Source organism: Camarhynchus parvulus, chromosome 5, assembly GCF_901933205.1.
Source record: "Camarhynchus parvulus chromosome 5, STF_HiC, whole genome shotgun sequence".
Lineage (NCBI taxonomy): Eukaryota > Metazoa > Chordata > Aves > Passeriformes > Thraupidae > Camarhynchus > Camarhynchus parvulus.
This window is the reverse complement of record NC_044575.1, coordinates 5261152-5278000: the sequence shown is the minus strand read 5'-3', so window position 1 is coordinate 5278000 and position 16849 is coordinate 5261152. Positions and strand designations below refer to the sequence as shown.

The 16849-nt window shown below is 38.8% G+C and overlaps 1 protein-coding gene across 1 annotated transcript in view; it reads left to right on the top strand.

Moving 5' to 3' along the window:
* Window positions 1–16849, top strand: part of LUZP2 (leucine zipper protein 2) — a 151178-nt gene that overhangs the window by 97859 nt on the left and 36470 nt on the right. The window contains exons 7-8 of the mRNA XM_030950207.1: window positions 3111–3173; window positions 14151–14225. Coding sequence (XP_030806067.1) covers window positions 3111–3173; window positions 14151–14225 — 138 coding nt within the window. The remainder of the gene's footprint in view (window positions 1–3110; window positions 3174–14150; window positions 14226–16849) is intronic.

Genomic DNA, 16849 nt, shown 5'->3' with positions numbered 1-16849 from the left:
TTCTTGTCTCTTCCCTCACCTGAAAACCCCTGTGAACACTGTCACAGAGGGGAGTGAGAATATGTGGAAGAATCTCTGCAGATAGCAAGGTCCATGCAGAAGGAAGGAGAGGAGCTGCTCCAGGCACTAGAGCTAAGATGCACCTGCAGCCTGTGGAGGAGCCCCATGTCACAGCAGGTGGATGTCCCTAAAGAAGGTTGTGACCTTGTAAGACACCAGTTCTGGAGCAGGGAGCTGTGGGTCCATGGAGAGGGGAGCCCAGGCTGGAGCAGGTTTCCTGGTGGGACTTGGGACCCCATGCTGGAGCAACCTGTTCCTGAAGGGCTGCACCCCATGGAAAGGGATGGTGCTGGAGCAGTTTGTACAGGAATGTAGCCCATGGGAGGGACTCACAATGAACAAGTTTTAGAGGACTGTTTCCTGTGCAAATACATTTACCCATGATGGAGCAGAGGAAATCCTCTCCCCGAGGAGGAAGCAGCACAAGAAATGTGATTAACTGGGGGCACAACCCTCATTCCCTCCTGTGCTGCTGAGGGAGGAGGAGGTAGAAGCTGGGAAGTAGAGGGGGGAAGCTGTTTTTAAAATTTCTATTACTTCTTATTATCCTGCTCTGATTTTGATTGGTAATAAATTCAATTAATTTTCCGAAATCAAGTCTGTTTTGCCCATGATGGTAATTGATGAGCAACCTCTCTCTATCCTTACCTCATGAACCTTCTGCTAAAAGGTAGAGACTCTAATAATCATTAGGAGAATTTTAGTACAGAGGAAATATTTTATGCTTTGGTTTCATTCTGGCAAGGTGCAATGACCTTAACAGAAATTATATATGCAAAAAACCCAGACTAAAGTAATATGAGTAAATATTTTCTGTTCCTTGGCCAGTTGAGGAGGGAAGTGATGGAGTGGCTTTGGTGGGCACCTGGCATCCAGACAGGGTCAAACCACCACACCTAGCTGCATAATACTTGAATCTTTGGTAATTAACTTGAAGATCTTTTCTCTGATTATGCCTGTTTTAATATTTGCATCTAAGGATGAAGCTTAAGGATAATTTAATTTTATTACAGTGTGACAAGCCCTGGCAGTCAGAGTTCTTTGGAAAATTAAAAATAAATTAAGTTATAGTCAAGACAGCAGATTGTGAGTGTATTTCAAAGTGTGAGAATCTCCTACTTTATGAATCATCCTGGCCAATTTGCAGCTATTAACCATGGTTGTTGGAACAAGCAGAAATGCTACTGGAGCATCCTTTTTTTGTGCTCATTTTGCCAGTTAAGTTGTGCCAGCCAGAAGAACACAGTGTGTTTTCTGTTTTTAATAAGTTATGCTTACCAAGCATAACAACTGTGTGAACTCAGTATCCTTTCAGGTATTATATCCAATACCTTTTGTGGGTAGGATTGCCTGCCAGGAAGCTCCTGCTTTGTTTTGCTGCCTCAGGCTGCATGCAGACAGACAGTGAGGGGTTCCTTGTTGTCTGGTTGCTTCAGTGGGAGCATGCTTGTGATCCTGCACACTTTTAGCATGTCTGGATCTTCTTCTCCAAGAAGGCAGGGCCTTGGAAGGAGCAAGGCAGAGTGGTGCAAATTTTGGGATTTCCAGGACACTGAAAGGGACGCATGCCAGGGAAAGACTACCAGACTCTATATTTTAGAGACCTGTGTTTAATGGTAATTTGATCTCACTAAGAGGTCCTCTCCCTTGAAGCACAGAAAATCCGCAAAATAACCAAATTTTATCACAAAGAGTTGCAGGTCATACACATGCTTTTGACCTGCACTGAATGTATTTAGCTTTATGACTCTTAATTTCATCACAGGCTTCATATTTAGCAAATGAGTTATACCTTAATTATAACTCTCAGATTCCTCTACAGCCTATTTGGATACCTTGCATATCACAGAAACTGTATATTTTATTAAACACAGCCTTCAGAATAATTAAAATTGGTGAACACTTTCTCACTGGTTTTTAGATGATGTAGAATATATTCCACAGCTCAATTAATTGTATTGTCTGGGTCAGAGGACAGTGCTATTGAATGAACTAACAGTGAATAAAGTCACAGAACAAAGAATTCTGCTGGACTGATCTTGGCTATTAGTGTCAGATTTTACAGAATGCCATAACCCGTTTGGCCTTACTATTTAAACATTTAAAGCAGGTTCTAAAATTTTTGATTCCTTAGATTTCATTCAGCCTTCCCAAAAGTCTGTCACTGAATTTGACTGCATCAATTGGAAAGAGATAAAATCTTTCCAAAAATTCCAGCTTAAGAAAGATATACTGCTTTTGTAATATCTTATGTTTATGGAATGCTCTTTCAGTAAATGTGAAACAGACTTCTAATCCATTCCAGGGACTTCAAAATACTTGGCATTAATTAATACCAAAAAATTTATTGAGTATCAGTTGGGACTGTGGATTTTATTTAAAAAAATATTACTTTGAGAGGATTCTTAGATAAATGGGGAAATAATGTTCCTTGGATAGTTGGGTTTAGTACAAAAAATCCATTTCTATTTATTTTGTATAAATAATAAAATAATATATAGACTACTGCTTAGAATTATTTTAAGGATATATGTAGCAATATATAAAGTAAATATCATCTTAAACTGCTATAAATAAGCATACTATGCCTGTACTTTCAAGGGCATGGTTACAAACTGAAAAACTAGTTCCAAACTAGTTCCTTTGGATGCCACCTGGAACACCCTGATCTTTACAAAGACCTGTATAAGCCTATGGAGCCTCTTTACTTCTAAGAATAAGATTGTTTGCTTTGGAGGTGATTCCTTCAGTTATGCTTCATGGAAAGTGTTAATAACAGCTCATGTCTAAAATGTGTAAGCCCAACTGCTGTTCTTTACAGTACTAACTCAGATATGTGCTTTTGGTGGGTGCCATTTTGCATTTTCCTTGGTGCTTTTGCTTGGTTTGGCTTGTGAACCTGGAAAAGCAATTGACGATTATTTGGAGTGGGGTGTTCTAGATTTTAAATCTGATCTAGGTTCTGCTGTTCTCAGAATTTACAATGGTTTTTTTAATATTTAAAATTTAAAAAAAACCCCAAAATCTGATTTGATTATCCTCACTTTCAGTCAAAAAAGATCCAAGCCCAGCTGAAAGAGCTTCGTTATGGGAAAAAGGATTTGATTTTTAAGGTAAGTTTTATTTCACTATAGTTAGCTAAAGTATTAGGGTTAATATAGCATTGGAGTAAAGTAGGAATATGATAGCTGCCTTTATTATTGCAGTTCTAAGGAATAAGTTTGTTCTGAAAAGAGCTCAAAACACCAAGACAGACTTTATACCATAATGCATTTTCAGAAATATACTTATATCTTTGTGCTCACAACAAGCAAAATTCTGGGTTACTGCTGATGAATAGAGCCTGTTGCCCTATTCCATACATTCTGTAACATGTCTTTCATGTTTCTAACTGAATGATGTAAGAATATTTTACAGATGCTTCTTGTTTTTCCTTTAATTAGCACTCCTCCATGGCAAAGTCAAGTATTGTTAACATTTAAAGCAAATCTCTGTGTTTGTGATAAGCTTGAGCAATGTAATGTTCCTTAGGTCTGAAGATTTAAGAAGAAACTTCTGTTGCTTAAACAATCCAAATGCAGTCTGTTCTAGCTAGCACATTTTAAAAAATAATAAAAAATTTAAAATAAAGGAGGGGAAGACAAAACATAAAGACATTGCTGAAGGGCATCAAGTCCTTGTATACACAGGGAGAAGTTAATCCCTGTCAAAAGGAAGAGGAGAGAGATGCAGGTCACCTGTCTGAAGGCTGTTAATGGTCCTTTTATATATTCCCAGCATAAAGGAAGGAGATGAAGTAGTCATCTTCAAAGGGACTAGACCTAGAATTACTTACAAAGTCAATTCATGTCAGTATGAGTTCCAAATTGTCTTCTGGAAGTGTTTAACTCTCTCTACTGTGTGTCTGTTGTATATACAGTGCTGTAAATATGTGAATATAGAGTAATGTAGGCCATTTAAAAGACAGTGTGATTTCTGTGCTTTTTTTGCCTCTTTTTGTTTGGTTTTTTTTAATACTTAAGTTTATTCCAAGGTTCTTCAGGGACATTTATTTCTGGTCTCCAAAAGACCAAAACCAGGGAAACAGATATAGAGACAAAAATTAGGTATATTGTAGATCTAGGCATTTAAATTTTAACACCACCTAGCATTAATAAAAGTTACACATCTGTCTTCAGATTCAGTATAATGGAGAGCTTGAGCAGAGGTAAAGATCAAAAATTCTAATCTTGCCTTACTGTGAAAATTTGTTTTCTTTGGCTGAAGCAGTAGGATTGCTCAGCACTATTATCTGCTGGTTGTTTTCATTATGCTAATATACAGTGGTCCCAAAAAAGGATCTGAGCTATGGTAGGGTGTATACTAATGCTTAGCAAGGGAACTCCTGCCAGGTGCTACCCACCTGAGAAAAGCTTACAGAAGATGAAAATGGGAACATAAACAAGTGAACATGGCAGAAAGGCTGTGCAGCATGTCACAGACTTACCTGCAGTGAAATCCACCTTCTCCTGATGCTACTTCAGTGAACTGTGACCATGTAGTAGTTAAGGCACACATGTAGAGAGCTGTACTGAAGGGAGGAATTGTGTGAATGGGAATAGGTGTGGTTTCATCTGACCGGATATGGCTTTCTCCATCATAGTCTCCAATTCAAATGCTTGGAGCATTATCTTCTGAAGACTATGTCTGTATTTGACCACATGAATTACACCTTAAAGTCCTTGATTTACATTGAATAGACATAGTTCTTTGTCAGACATTCCCCTTTTCCTGATCCAGAGATGGAGCAACTGAGAGGCCTTTTAAAAACTTTTATTCCATTTTCTGTCTCATGAGAAGGGTGAGACAGTAGAGAAGTTATAATTCACGCCATCACAATCAGAAGCCAACTATTTCCTAATTACAATACATTTTAAGTGTTTCTTGGCCTATCAGCTTTAGGCACATCATGTTGTAAATGCCTTAAAGCCAATCATCTAAAATTACCCCTCGTGGGTCCCACTACAGTGCATCTTTCACAGTTCCATTTCTCCAAAGTATCTAGTCTTATTTGCAAGGCCATCTTCTGAAACTTGTTTCTAGCTCCATTTCTCTCTCAACAATATCTCTCCTATTCCATGGCATTTCTAAGTCAGAATTTCTTGTCTCAAAGTTTGCATACATATGCACAGTGTGTGGGCCTGAGAACTCTCTACAAATCCATTTCCTACTGTTCTTGATTGTGAAGGAACACTAGAGCCACCAGCTGAGATGTAGGTCTCAAATTAGGTAGTGTGGGTTCTCCTCTTGAGTGCTCTTATTGCAAAATAAGGATAGCTACTTGCCTTCTAGGTAAACGATGATCTAATGTAATTAAAAAAACTAAGAACTTCAGATGGAGAATGTTGGTGAATTGTGGATTCCAAAGTCCCACATACTGAGAACTATGTATTATATATTTATATGCAAATAATTGAAACATCTCTTGGCAGTGTGCAATTCTGTATGAGATTGAATGCCTGCTTTGCTAATATTGATATATCCTTTATATGTAACCAGAAATATATTTGTAGGTTTATTCATCAGTCTTTTTCCTGTCCAAGAAAATTTTATTTGTGAAGCAGAGGGAGCAGCAACCTTGTGCTATCCTCCTAAATCATATGAGATGGGGGAGGGTAGGTTCAGTGTTTGTGTGTGTTTCATATCTGAAGACAGACACACAAAGCAGAGTAGAAGCCTGGAGAGTTTTTAAAATATCTGCTTGTACTGAGTGGAAGGTAAAACAGTGGGAGGAATGAACCCAACACAAATATCTTGTGAAAGATTTCAAGTCAGAGCTACAATTTAATAGGAAAATTACAATAGAGGCAATAGTACAGAAACAGTGGTTTAAACTGACAAAGTCAGAACACAGCCTGGTGCCCTGTTGGTCAGTGTGGTGGTAGCAGTCCAGTAAATGGTGGTTGCAGTCTGATTGGAGCAATGGATGTGGTTTTGTCAAAGCAGTGAGCCTGTGGAAAGGTCTGGTCCTTCTCTGGAGGTCCAGTGGTGGTGGTGGAGAATTCTTGTGATTCTTGGGACTCCAGTGGCACGTGTCATCATGTCCCAAACCCCAGATTGTATAGAGGCAAGGGTGTTCAGTACCTCCCCTAGGATGGGGAATTGCACAGTGGGTTGGTGTGACTCTGGGAGTCATTCTGGGGAATCCTTGATGGCAAATTAGCAGAGAGGACCTCTCAGAGTGGCTGCTGCCTCCCCAGGAGTTATCATGGTTGAGTCATGGCAGAGATAGAGAAACAGTGCTCCACCCACCTTAGCAGTCCATCAGAAGGTAATTAATGTAGGTGGTGGTGGAATACCTACTTTGGTTACAGCCCATATTGTAACCCAGGACCCTGCTTGATCAGAGAGGCTGCTAGGTTTGGGCAAGAACAGGTTTCATTTCTAATTGCTTTGATACTGGAAACAGAACAGATTTAATGTTAGCATTGCTGTTGTGGCTCTTTTATGAAGCTGTTACTCTTTCTGATAAATGGAATGGAAAGTCTTCCTGTCAGTGCAGCATGAATGTTTGGGATAAAATCCTGGCTGCTAGGTACTTCCACATTACTGGACTTTTACCTTTTCCCCTTCCACTCCCTTCCCATCCCACTAAACTTTATTTTCTGTGTGGCTTACTGAGGATTTCAGGAAAGTCTGCTCTCCATATAGATCTGAGCATTGCAGTCTTCTTGGAGCAGTTCACCAGAAGGATGTAAGCTGCAGGCTATTGGATTTCTAAAGTGCATGAAGGAAAGCTGCAGTTCATGTCCATCAAAATAATGCTTTCTCTGAAGATATCAATTCTGAAGATATATGTGAAATAAATAGGGAGGGATTGTTTGATTTTTATTTTACATAATTGACATCAAGAAACTATTTCTTAAATTCTGGTACCTATTACTGTCAATAGCTCTGGTCTGAACTAGACCTCTGGGGATTAAGTGGGAGAGGAAAAGAAATGGGAAAAAGGCAGTTTTCTCCTTAACATTACAATGAATTGGTAGATGATATCTTCTTTATCATATCTTACTAACACTTCTTATGTTTTCCAAGTGTTTTATAATCTAGCTGATTAATTAGGGAGCATATATGTGTGTGTGTTTATATTTTTAAACTCTCCCTATGTGATTTAAAGCCATGGAACAGATAAGTAATGAGCATCACAAAAATTAATTCATGCACCCAAGGTTATAGAGCTCGTCAGTATCTCTACAGAGATTATAATTTGAGTTTCTGTCTCTTTTTCAGATTTCAGTCCCTTAAAGTATGCAGCATGTTATCCTTAAAGAATTGACCCAAGTTGAAATTTGCTTTGTATTATAATGAGAAAACCAGGAAATTATTAATAAAATTGCCACTGAATGTTCTTAATTTTATCACTGCCTCTGTAAGTAGGTATTTACTAGTTCTGAATGACACTACTGAGTTGCAATAATTTAAATTATCATCCTAAACTCTTGATTCAGTGAAGTACTTCTAACTTTAAGTGCTTTGCTAGATTGAGGTCTGCATTTGTTTTAGGCATTACAGACCACTTCTTTTTAAAATTACTTCTCCTTCATCAACTCTCTTCTCATTTTGGGCTATATTGCCCTGGAAGAAGTCTCATGTTTTACTAAAATAGGAAAGAATTAAAAATAGTTTGGTTTATTGTTCATGAAATCCAAATGTGTAGATATGATCGTAATAAGATATGAATAAAAATAAATCCAACGATGATTTCCAACGTCAGTTTGTACAAGTACCTTGTATTATTGAAATTCCTCTTGTAAATTTAAAAGGTGGCCATGCTTCAGTGGTATGGTTTGAGTATATCTTTTTTCTAAGGCTTGTGCTGCAGATTCAGACATATTTGATCTACCACTTCATCTCTTTTCCTTTTTGTTCAAATTCTAAGACAAAATATCTTGATAGGCAGTCCTAGAAAAACAAGTTCAAATGTGAGTAGCAACTAACAGCACCTGGCCTAACAATGTATTTGATCTTTGTTCCATGGTAGAACTTAACTTTAAATAAGCAAGCAAATAGGATTGGCTATTATAACTAATAATACAACAATTTAATACCTTAACAAACACTTATTAGATTACAACAAGTCAGGTAACTGCTAATGTGTATTCCTTAGATGGATTTACCATGAGTGCCATGGTTTATAACTTTGCACCTTCTTCTGAGGAGCAAACTCTGTAGGACCCAGCTGGATACACAGACATGGTCAGTTCCTGCTGAAAGGTTGAGGTCAGGGTGGGTGTGTGCTGAGTGGAGCTCTGCTCTTGGCCCTGGGCAGTCCCCAAGGCTTCTCCACCTGTTTAGAAGCACCAGGTGCCCAGTTAATAATAGAGTTAAACCAGAGGGGGTCTGCCAAGGGCAGGGCATGGCTGGCATCAGCAGCACCAAGCTGGCAAAGACAGAGATGTGCAGATGGAAATGGCATCAGAAGGCAGGCAGGGATTGCAGTGGGGGTGACTGGGAGAGAGAAACAATGGGCAGAAGAGAGAGGGAGGAAGGAGGGAGGGTAGTGGAGAACCTTGCTGGCAGCATTTCACAACCTCTGCCAATCCTTATGGTCGTTTTAGCTTGTTTCCATGATGATACTCTTGAACTCACATGTTTCTTTGAAGTGCAACTTCACAAACTGTAATTTACCTGTAAGTACCTCTTATACTCCTCAATAATGTTTCCAGTACTGTGAGTGCTCAATGCCTCTAAAGAACTAAGGACCATATCACTATTGCAAATTTAGAGTCAAGACTGTTTTCCACATTCTTTGAAACACGTAGTTCGAACAAATTAGGTCATTATTTGACATGTGAAAATCATTTAAATAATTTGCTGTGGTAGAGTCAAATACGAAACTATGTGAAATGATTTTTGCATCATATTGACTGGATTTGGTAAATATCTGTAGCATTCCTCCCTCTGAAGTAAAACTGATGCCATGTGTGTTTCCTTCTCTATTAGCAAAGTTACTTACATGCCACAGTAAACTGATTTCCCAGAATTTTAAATTACTTATTTCTCTAATGAAGGCAATGAGATTCCATATTACATACAAAGAAAGAGATTAAATAATCAAAGAAAAACAAAGGTAAAAAAAAACAAACAGAAAACCACCAAAGACCTGCTTTGGCAGAGAACTTGTGTAAACATTAGGATTGCTTTCTGGGCTTGTAATAATTTATTACGTATTTTAAATTTGTGGTAATCTTTTAGAGAAGTACTTTTTGTGCTGGCACATTTATGAAGATGCAAGTGTCAGGCTTTCCAATACAGTTTTATTTGTATACTGCTGGAGACTAGGTTTGATCCTAAACCACCCCATTTCACATATGTACATCCACTTACCCCATTATTTGCATCTGCACATATTAAAATTATCAGCTGCAGAGTTCAGCTGACTTTGCATATTTGAAAAACTAGTCCATTTAACAGATCTTAATGCATTCTTCATTATGTTCAAAGTACCATTAAACTTCTATTTTCCTTGCAGAAAGCTTTCTTAAAAAAAAAAAAAAGCAGTGTCACTTTCCTATAACTTTATTTGTGCATTCATGTATCTACCACAGAAAGAATGCTCTTATCTTTCTTGCTGCTTTTACGTTGTCTTGTAATGGTAAATGTAATTTCTGTAGTTCAGTCTTTGAAGGAGATGATAAGGGAAAAGTGGGAACAGTTTCCTTTTTGGCCTGTTGTATGAACTTCCCTGAGAGAATACTGCAATTTCTCTTGCTTTCAGACAGGATCTTTTGTCTGTGGTGTGTTTATTCATCCAGTGTATTTCTTCAGCATCTGGGTCTTGTGCAACCTCCCTTGGAAAAATTACCAGAACTGTGTAGGAAAGACGCAACTGAACTAAAAACTATTGTAAAATACCAAGTTGTAAACGGAAATGCAATGCAAAATATTAGAGATTTTTTTTTTCCAGAGATCTTGCAACACATTATTAGGGATAATGAGTTCTATAAGCTACAGGCTGACTTCATCATGCTGCATAACAGCTGAATAGAGTCTGGAAGAGGCCACTTTCCTGTTGTTATACATTTAATGGCTAGCATTTTAAGTATATTGATTTGAGACAATAACTGCGAAAGACTTCACATAAGACAATGCTCTCTAAAAAGTTTCTGTCTCTTCTTCCTGTTCCCATGATGGCCATTGTGGTGTCATGGTAACAGCACTGAAAATGGCCCTTGTAATGGCTCTGCTATTTTTTTCCTGCACCTCTTCACTAGCAGAGCCTGAGACACAAAGAATAAACACTATGTAGCACAACCAAAACATCAGTGTGTTACCAATATTATTCTCATACTGAATCCAAAATACAGCAGTGTACCAGCTACTGAGGAGAAATTAACTCTGTCCCAACAGAAATGAGGACAAAAGTAGATGCCGCTGTTTACATTGGCTTCTTTTTACTGGTGAATATTCTTGTTTCAAATGTCATATTTAGCATTTGTATGTTGTTGCCATGATGCTATAGATAATCATTATTAGGATACTAATGTTAACAATACAGGAGGGGCCTGAAGATCTAAACTCAACTTGCTGCTGAAAAACACAGGACAGGAATTTTTGAATATCTTTATATGAGAAGGTGGAGGGGTGTTATCATATATATTTTTCAGTAAGGACATTGGGGACCTTAAACACCATCTAATCTCAACTCTCTCTGCCATGTGCAGTGACACCTTCCACTGGACCAGGTTGCTCAAATCCCCATCCAGCCTGGCCTTGAACACTTCCCACTGATGGAGCATCCACAACTTGTCTGGGCAGCCTGGGCCAATGCCGCAACATCCTCACAGTAAAGAATAGAACAGAAAGTCTATTTCTGCCTAACATCTCATCTAAACCTATCCTCTTTCAGATTAAACCTCTTGTTCTGTCACTCCATGTCCTTGTAAAAAGTCCATTTCCAGCTTTCCTGTAGGCACCCGTTAGGCATTGGAAGGCTTTTATTTATTTCACTGTTTCCTGTCAAGGACCTCATTCTATAAGAATACCTAAGAGAAATTTTATACTTCTTTAGTTCTTCCAGTCTAGTTTTTTTTAAGACTCTTTGCAGCTTATTAGAATTGGGCTTGAGTAGTCCTACTGGTGTTCATCCTTTTTCTTTACTCAGTATCAAAGCCATATTAGTTAATTTAGGCTCCCTAAAAAGCTCCTAAATTGCAGCAGCAGGAACTATTGCAATATGAGTTTAGCCTTGAGAGACAAAAACTTTCAGAAAATCAGGTTATTCTGCAGATTTGGTATTGAGATGTAAATAACTATCACTACTTTCAAGTGAATGGTTCATCAAAATGCAATTTTAATGCCAGAATTTTACTCTTCTCTGGTATCAGTTGGATTGATACCGCTGAGCTATTTGCTCAGTATTCTGTGAAATGAAATAAATATACATGAGCATTACAGAAAATTTTAGTCCATCAACATAGGACAGTATTATGAAAAATGAGAATAAGTCTTAGTAAATGATGCATTCAGAAAACCTTTACTAATATATTTGAAACCTGTTCTTTGGATGAGTAACTTTTCACCATGAACCACAAATGTTTTCCTGTATGTGAACAGTGTTACTACAATATAGTAGTTTTTTGTCACAGAAAATAACTACTAAAGAACTTACGTACTTTTCCTCCAACTTGATTTTTGGTATGGAAGCAGTTTCATTGAGTTCCATGTGTTTATAGCACCAGACATTGCCCTGAAAGGAAGAAGACAGCAGTCACATCTAACCACCACTGCCTGCTTTCTGCCACCTACCCAGGCTTTCAGATGCCTGTGTAAAAAAATCAGACACCCTCTAATTCATAACTGCAGCTCTGCTTTTCCACTGATTTAAACTCTAAGACTGATGGTGCTGAAGGAAGAAGTTGCCTTGTTGTGTGAGCCTCACCATCTTCCATCTGATTCTAATTCTTCAGCAACGCACACTGTCGCAGGTGCCAGCCTAGCCTCACATTTGTCATTTGTTATTTTGTGTCATTTCCTTTTTTAGTGGCAATTGAAATGATACAGTTTTTCAAATCCTGATTCTCTTTAATTGAGAATGTATTAATATGTATAGCTGTACTGAAAAATAATTTAATAAGTAACAATATAAAAATGTTAATGATGTGAGAAATGTCTTGGTCTAGTTCTATGAGAAGTGTCTCTGCATCACATAGAGTCTTTCAGACATTCAGTTCAGTCTTTCAGACATTGTCTGTGGCCATGTTAATTGTGAATGATATTGTATCCCATATTTAGGAAAAAATCCAAAAAGTTACTGAATTCTAGCAATTTCTTATATCTTAGTAATTTTTTTCTCTAGTAAATCAGTGATAAGTCCAATTAAATTTTGCAAACTGATGGAAGGATTATTTCTGTAGTGAATTCTCTGTTGCCAGACTAAAGGATCAAACCAATGGTCTGATATGTGTGTTATGACAGAGACTCCATCAGTGGAAGTGTTCAAGGCCAGATGTTAGCTGTAAGGAATGTGATGCAGTGTAAATTAGGGACTGCAATCCACAAGAGACTTTCCCACATCTGAGCAAACAGCTGACTTCCACTTTGAAGCAAGTTTGGTTTTGACTAATGAAACTGTGACTCTGCTGATGAATCTGGAGATAAATGCCTAATCCTGTTGTAAAATACAACAACACAGTTATTTACATGAGTTGGGAACTGCAAATCCCAGGCTTTTGACATTTCATTTGGCAGTACAGCCTATGCCCAATGCTAATAAACATCACATGAGCTGTCTGCTGAGGACTACAGGCTTGCCTAATCTCATCACCTCATCTATGACATGTGCTGGAAGGACTCTCATTACCCCAGCAGAAACCAAGTGAACCACCTTGATGGGATTTACACTAAACAGCATTTTTGCAGCATGGCTATCCACTAAGCTGTGCTGCAGTCAGCAGAGTGCAGGAGGTCTTGAAAGGTCTGTCAAGAAAAAAAATCTCTGTTTGGGAATGAACTCCAGAAACCTGGAGTTTCCAGGACAACAATGGAATGGTGTTGAGAGAAAATGCGCTTGCAAATATTGGGTTGAAATAAAAACGTGAAGCTCTTTATCTGAGAAATGAGAATTTTATCCAATTATTCTGCATGTACAAAATGTATACGTACTTAATCAGAATTTCAGAGAGAAAGGATAAGTGGCTACTCCAGTGTCCTTCTCTATGGCTCCCTTTTCAAACAGGGAAAACAATGACTAGGCTGGGTTTTTTTGCAGGTACAACAGGAAAATAATCCTTATTACTTTTGGTTGCATAGTAATGTGTTATTAATGACCAGGCTGAGAACTGCAGGAATCTGCTTCCCTGAAACATTCTTGCAGAGAATGTATTTCCTTCAAGTGAATAGGCTGGATTTACACACCTCCTGGGGAAAGAGAGAGAAAATATTTGTCTTTATTTACTGAACATTTAAAAGCATCTTCTGAACACCTGCACTCCATGAATGACATATACGTGATATAGAGGCTACTAGCCTGATCCTGACTTCAAACACAAGTCTCCCAAAATGCTTTCCTGCTATGTAGTTGCACAGTTAGCTATTCTTGTGAATTTTCCTTTTACGTTTCCAGGAAAAGACATGGAGAAAAAAAATCTGGAGTTACCTCCTTATATACTAGTAGGTAGTATAATTTCATAAGGTGTCTGCATGCAAGAATGTTTGGGTGTTTTCTAATTTGTCTGTTTATGCCCAATTAGCTTAATGAGAGCATCTCAGTGTTTAAAACTACAAAATAAAGTTCAAATTGCACTTCTAAGTCAGACAAATGAACAAAATTATTAAAAGACATTTGAATACCTTGAATTTTCCAGAAGGATATTGTGTTATGGTGTAATATGAAATATTTTATAGTATGAAATTAATTTTGCTATTGACATTGAATTATTATAAACTTGCATTCACATCAATGGAGTACATTTGACCGTATTTTTTTTTCTCAGGAAAAGCAAATCTGACCCAACCCATATATATTACTTGTAAAATTTCTGTTCTTTGCTCTCTCACATGAAAAAATGCATTGGAGATTGCATCAGTTTTTTTTTTCTTGATTCCCACAGGCACAACAGCTAACAGATCTGGAGCAAAAACTATCAGTTGCAAAAGACAAATTGGAAAACGCAGCCCTTGACAAAGTAAGAAATATCATGTAATGTAAGAGTGTTTACCTATATCAGCTGGGGATGTTTTCATGTAATTTGACAAAAACAAATGAAAGCCACGTTGCATCTGAATTGTACCTGAGAGTGATGCGACTGAAATCAGTGGAACTAATTATGATACATGAAGTTAAGTACATCTGCAGAGTTATTTAAGAAGAGGATGGTCAAATTAGAAAAAAAAAAGTGGCACAAAAGATTTTGCACTGATTTTTAGTAGATTTATAGATTTATTGAACTATAGTTTGTGCTGACAATAGACTTAGTGTCTGTAATAAGTTTATCTACACTAGAGCAGTTTTCTATTTCCCACCAGGGACCCTTAGAATGCTTACAGATTTTGTATTACCAGGTCCCAAATACCAAGAATAGTGTGGCCAGTAGGACTAGGAAAGGGAGTGTCCCCCTGTACTCAGAACTGGTAGTGCCACACCTCTCACAGTGTTCAGTTTTGGGCCACTCACTTAAGAAATGACATTCAGTGCTGGAGTGGGTTCAGAGGAGGGCAGTGAAGCTGGTGAAGGGCCTAGAAAACCTGTTTTCTGAAGAGCATCTGAGGGAGCTGGCATTGTTTGGTCTGAAGGAGGGGAGGCTCATGCTCATTGCTCTCTGCAGCTGGCTGAAAGGAAACCGTCGTGATGCAGGGGTTGGTTTCTTCTGCCATGTCTCAAGTGAAAGGATGAGAGGAAATTACCTTAAGTTGTGCCAGGGGAGATTAGAAATAAGAAATTTAATTTTCTTAAAGTGGTTAGGCATTGGAATAAGCTGCCAAGTAAGGTGGTGGTGGTACCATCTCTAGAAGTGTTGAAGAGGCATCTGGACGTGGCACTTGTGTTTAGGGGTGATTAAAATGGTGCTGTGTTGACAGATGGTCTTAAAAGTCTCTTCAGTCTAGATGATTCTGTGGATCTAGCCATGTGATAGGAGTACAAGTAGATCAGGGAAATATGAAGACATGCATCATATGTGGGCAGTATTTTGGCCAGTAAGCTGCCTATTTTGCCCACAATCACATCTGTGCAAAATTATAGAGAACTTTGTCAAATTACATCCCTGGTTCCAATAGTGTTTCCTTCACCTGTGCTTTCGTGATGTTCATTTATAGATCTCCTATCAGCAAAGTCAATATTGAATTATGCTATGCACAGGATGGAAACAAATTTACTTGTTCTTCTTTTACCTTTGGATTGGCAAAATTGGAATGGCTGCAGCCAAGGAAGAGTGTGCACTGGATGGCAGGATTAAGAAATGAGAGGATGAGAAATTATCCAGAGAAATTTCTGGATGAGAGGAGAGTGATTTCAGATGGGTGCAATATGAAGGAAGCACTAAGATCATATCAGACTAGATTGACTGAGTCCATATCATCGTGCAAAATTAGACAGTCTGCTACCTCTGCCCATTTAACCATAACAAATGGTGATTTATGCTGTCTGTGCAGTCACTGACTTGAAAAGTTAGAATTAAAGACATGTTCCCTTGGAAAGAAGTATGCTAGTATCTTCTGCTGCCAATTAGAAATTAAAGGGTCCCTGAGTCAAATGGATAAATGGATGGGCAGGGATGTTTTGGAGGAACTTAGGAATGAAAGGAGGATGTATCATCTCTGGAAGGAGAATCAGGTCTCTCAGGAAGTATTTATGGGGGTTGCTAGAGCATGTAGGAGAAAAATTAGGGAGGCCAAAGCTCAGTTCGAACTTAAAATGGCAACTTATGTAAAGGATAATAAAAAATGTTTTTACAAATATATCAGTGGTAAAAGGAAGGGTAAGAACAACCTTTGTTCTTTATTAGATGTGGAAGGGAACTTAGTAACTGTAGATGAGGAGAAGGCAGAGGTGTTTAATGCCTACTTTGCCTCAGTTTTTAGTGGGAAGACAGCTCATCCTCAGGACAGCTGTCCTCCTGAGTTGGTAGATGGTGTCAGGGAGCAGAATGGTCCCCCAGTTATCCAGGAGGAGGCAGTCAGAGAACTGCTGAGCTGCTTGGATGTTCATAAATGCATTGGACCAGATGGGATCCACCCCAGGATGATGAGGGAGCTGGCAGATGAGCTTGCTAAGCTGCTCTCCATCATTTACCAGCAGTCCTGGCTCACTGGGAGGTTCCAGATGGCTGGAAGCTGGCCAATGTGACACCCATCCACAACAGGGGTAGGAAGGAGGATCCTGGTAATTATAGACCAGTCAGTCTGACCTCAGTAACAGGTAAGATTATGGAATAGTTCCTACTGAGTGTCATCACACAACACTTACAGGATGGCCAGGATATCAGAGCCAGCCAGCAGGGGTTGAGGAGGGGTAGGTCGTGTTTGACCAACGTGGTCTCCTTTTATGACCCGTGGATGCAGGAAAGGCTGTGGGTGTTGTGTACCTGGACTCCAGCAAGGCCTTTGGCACTGTCTCCCACAGCACACTCCTGGAGAAGCTGGCAGCCCATGGCAGGGACAGGAGCACTCTGTGCTGGGCTCAGAGAGTGATGGTGAGGGTGCTGCATCCAGCTGGCACCCAGGAACCAGGGGTGTCCCTCAGGGCTCTGTGCTGGGGCCAGCTCTGCTCAGTATTTTTATTGATGACGTGCATGAGGGGATTGAGGCTTTC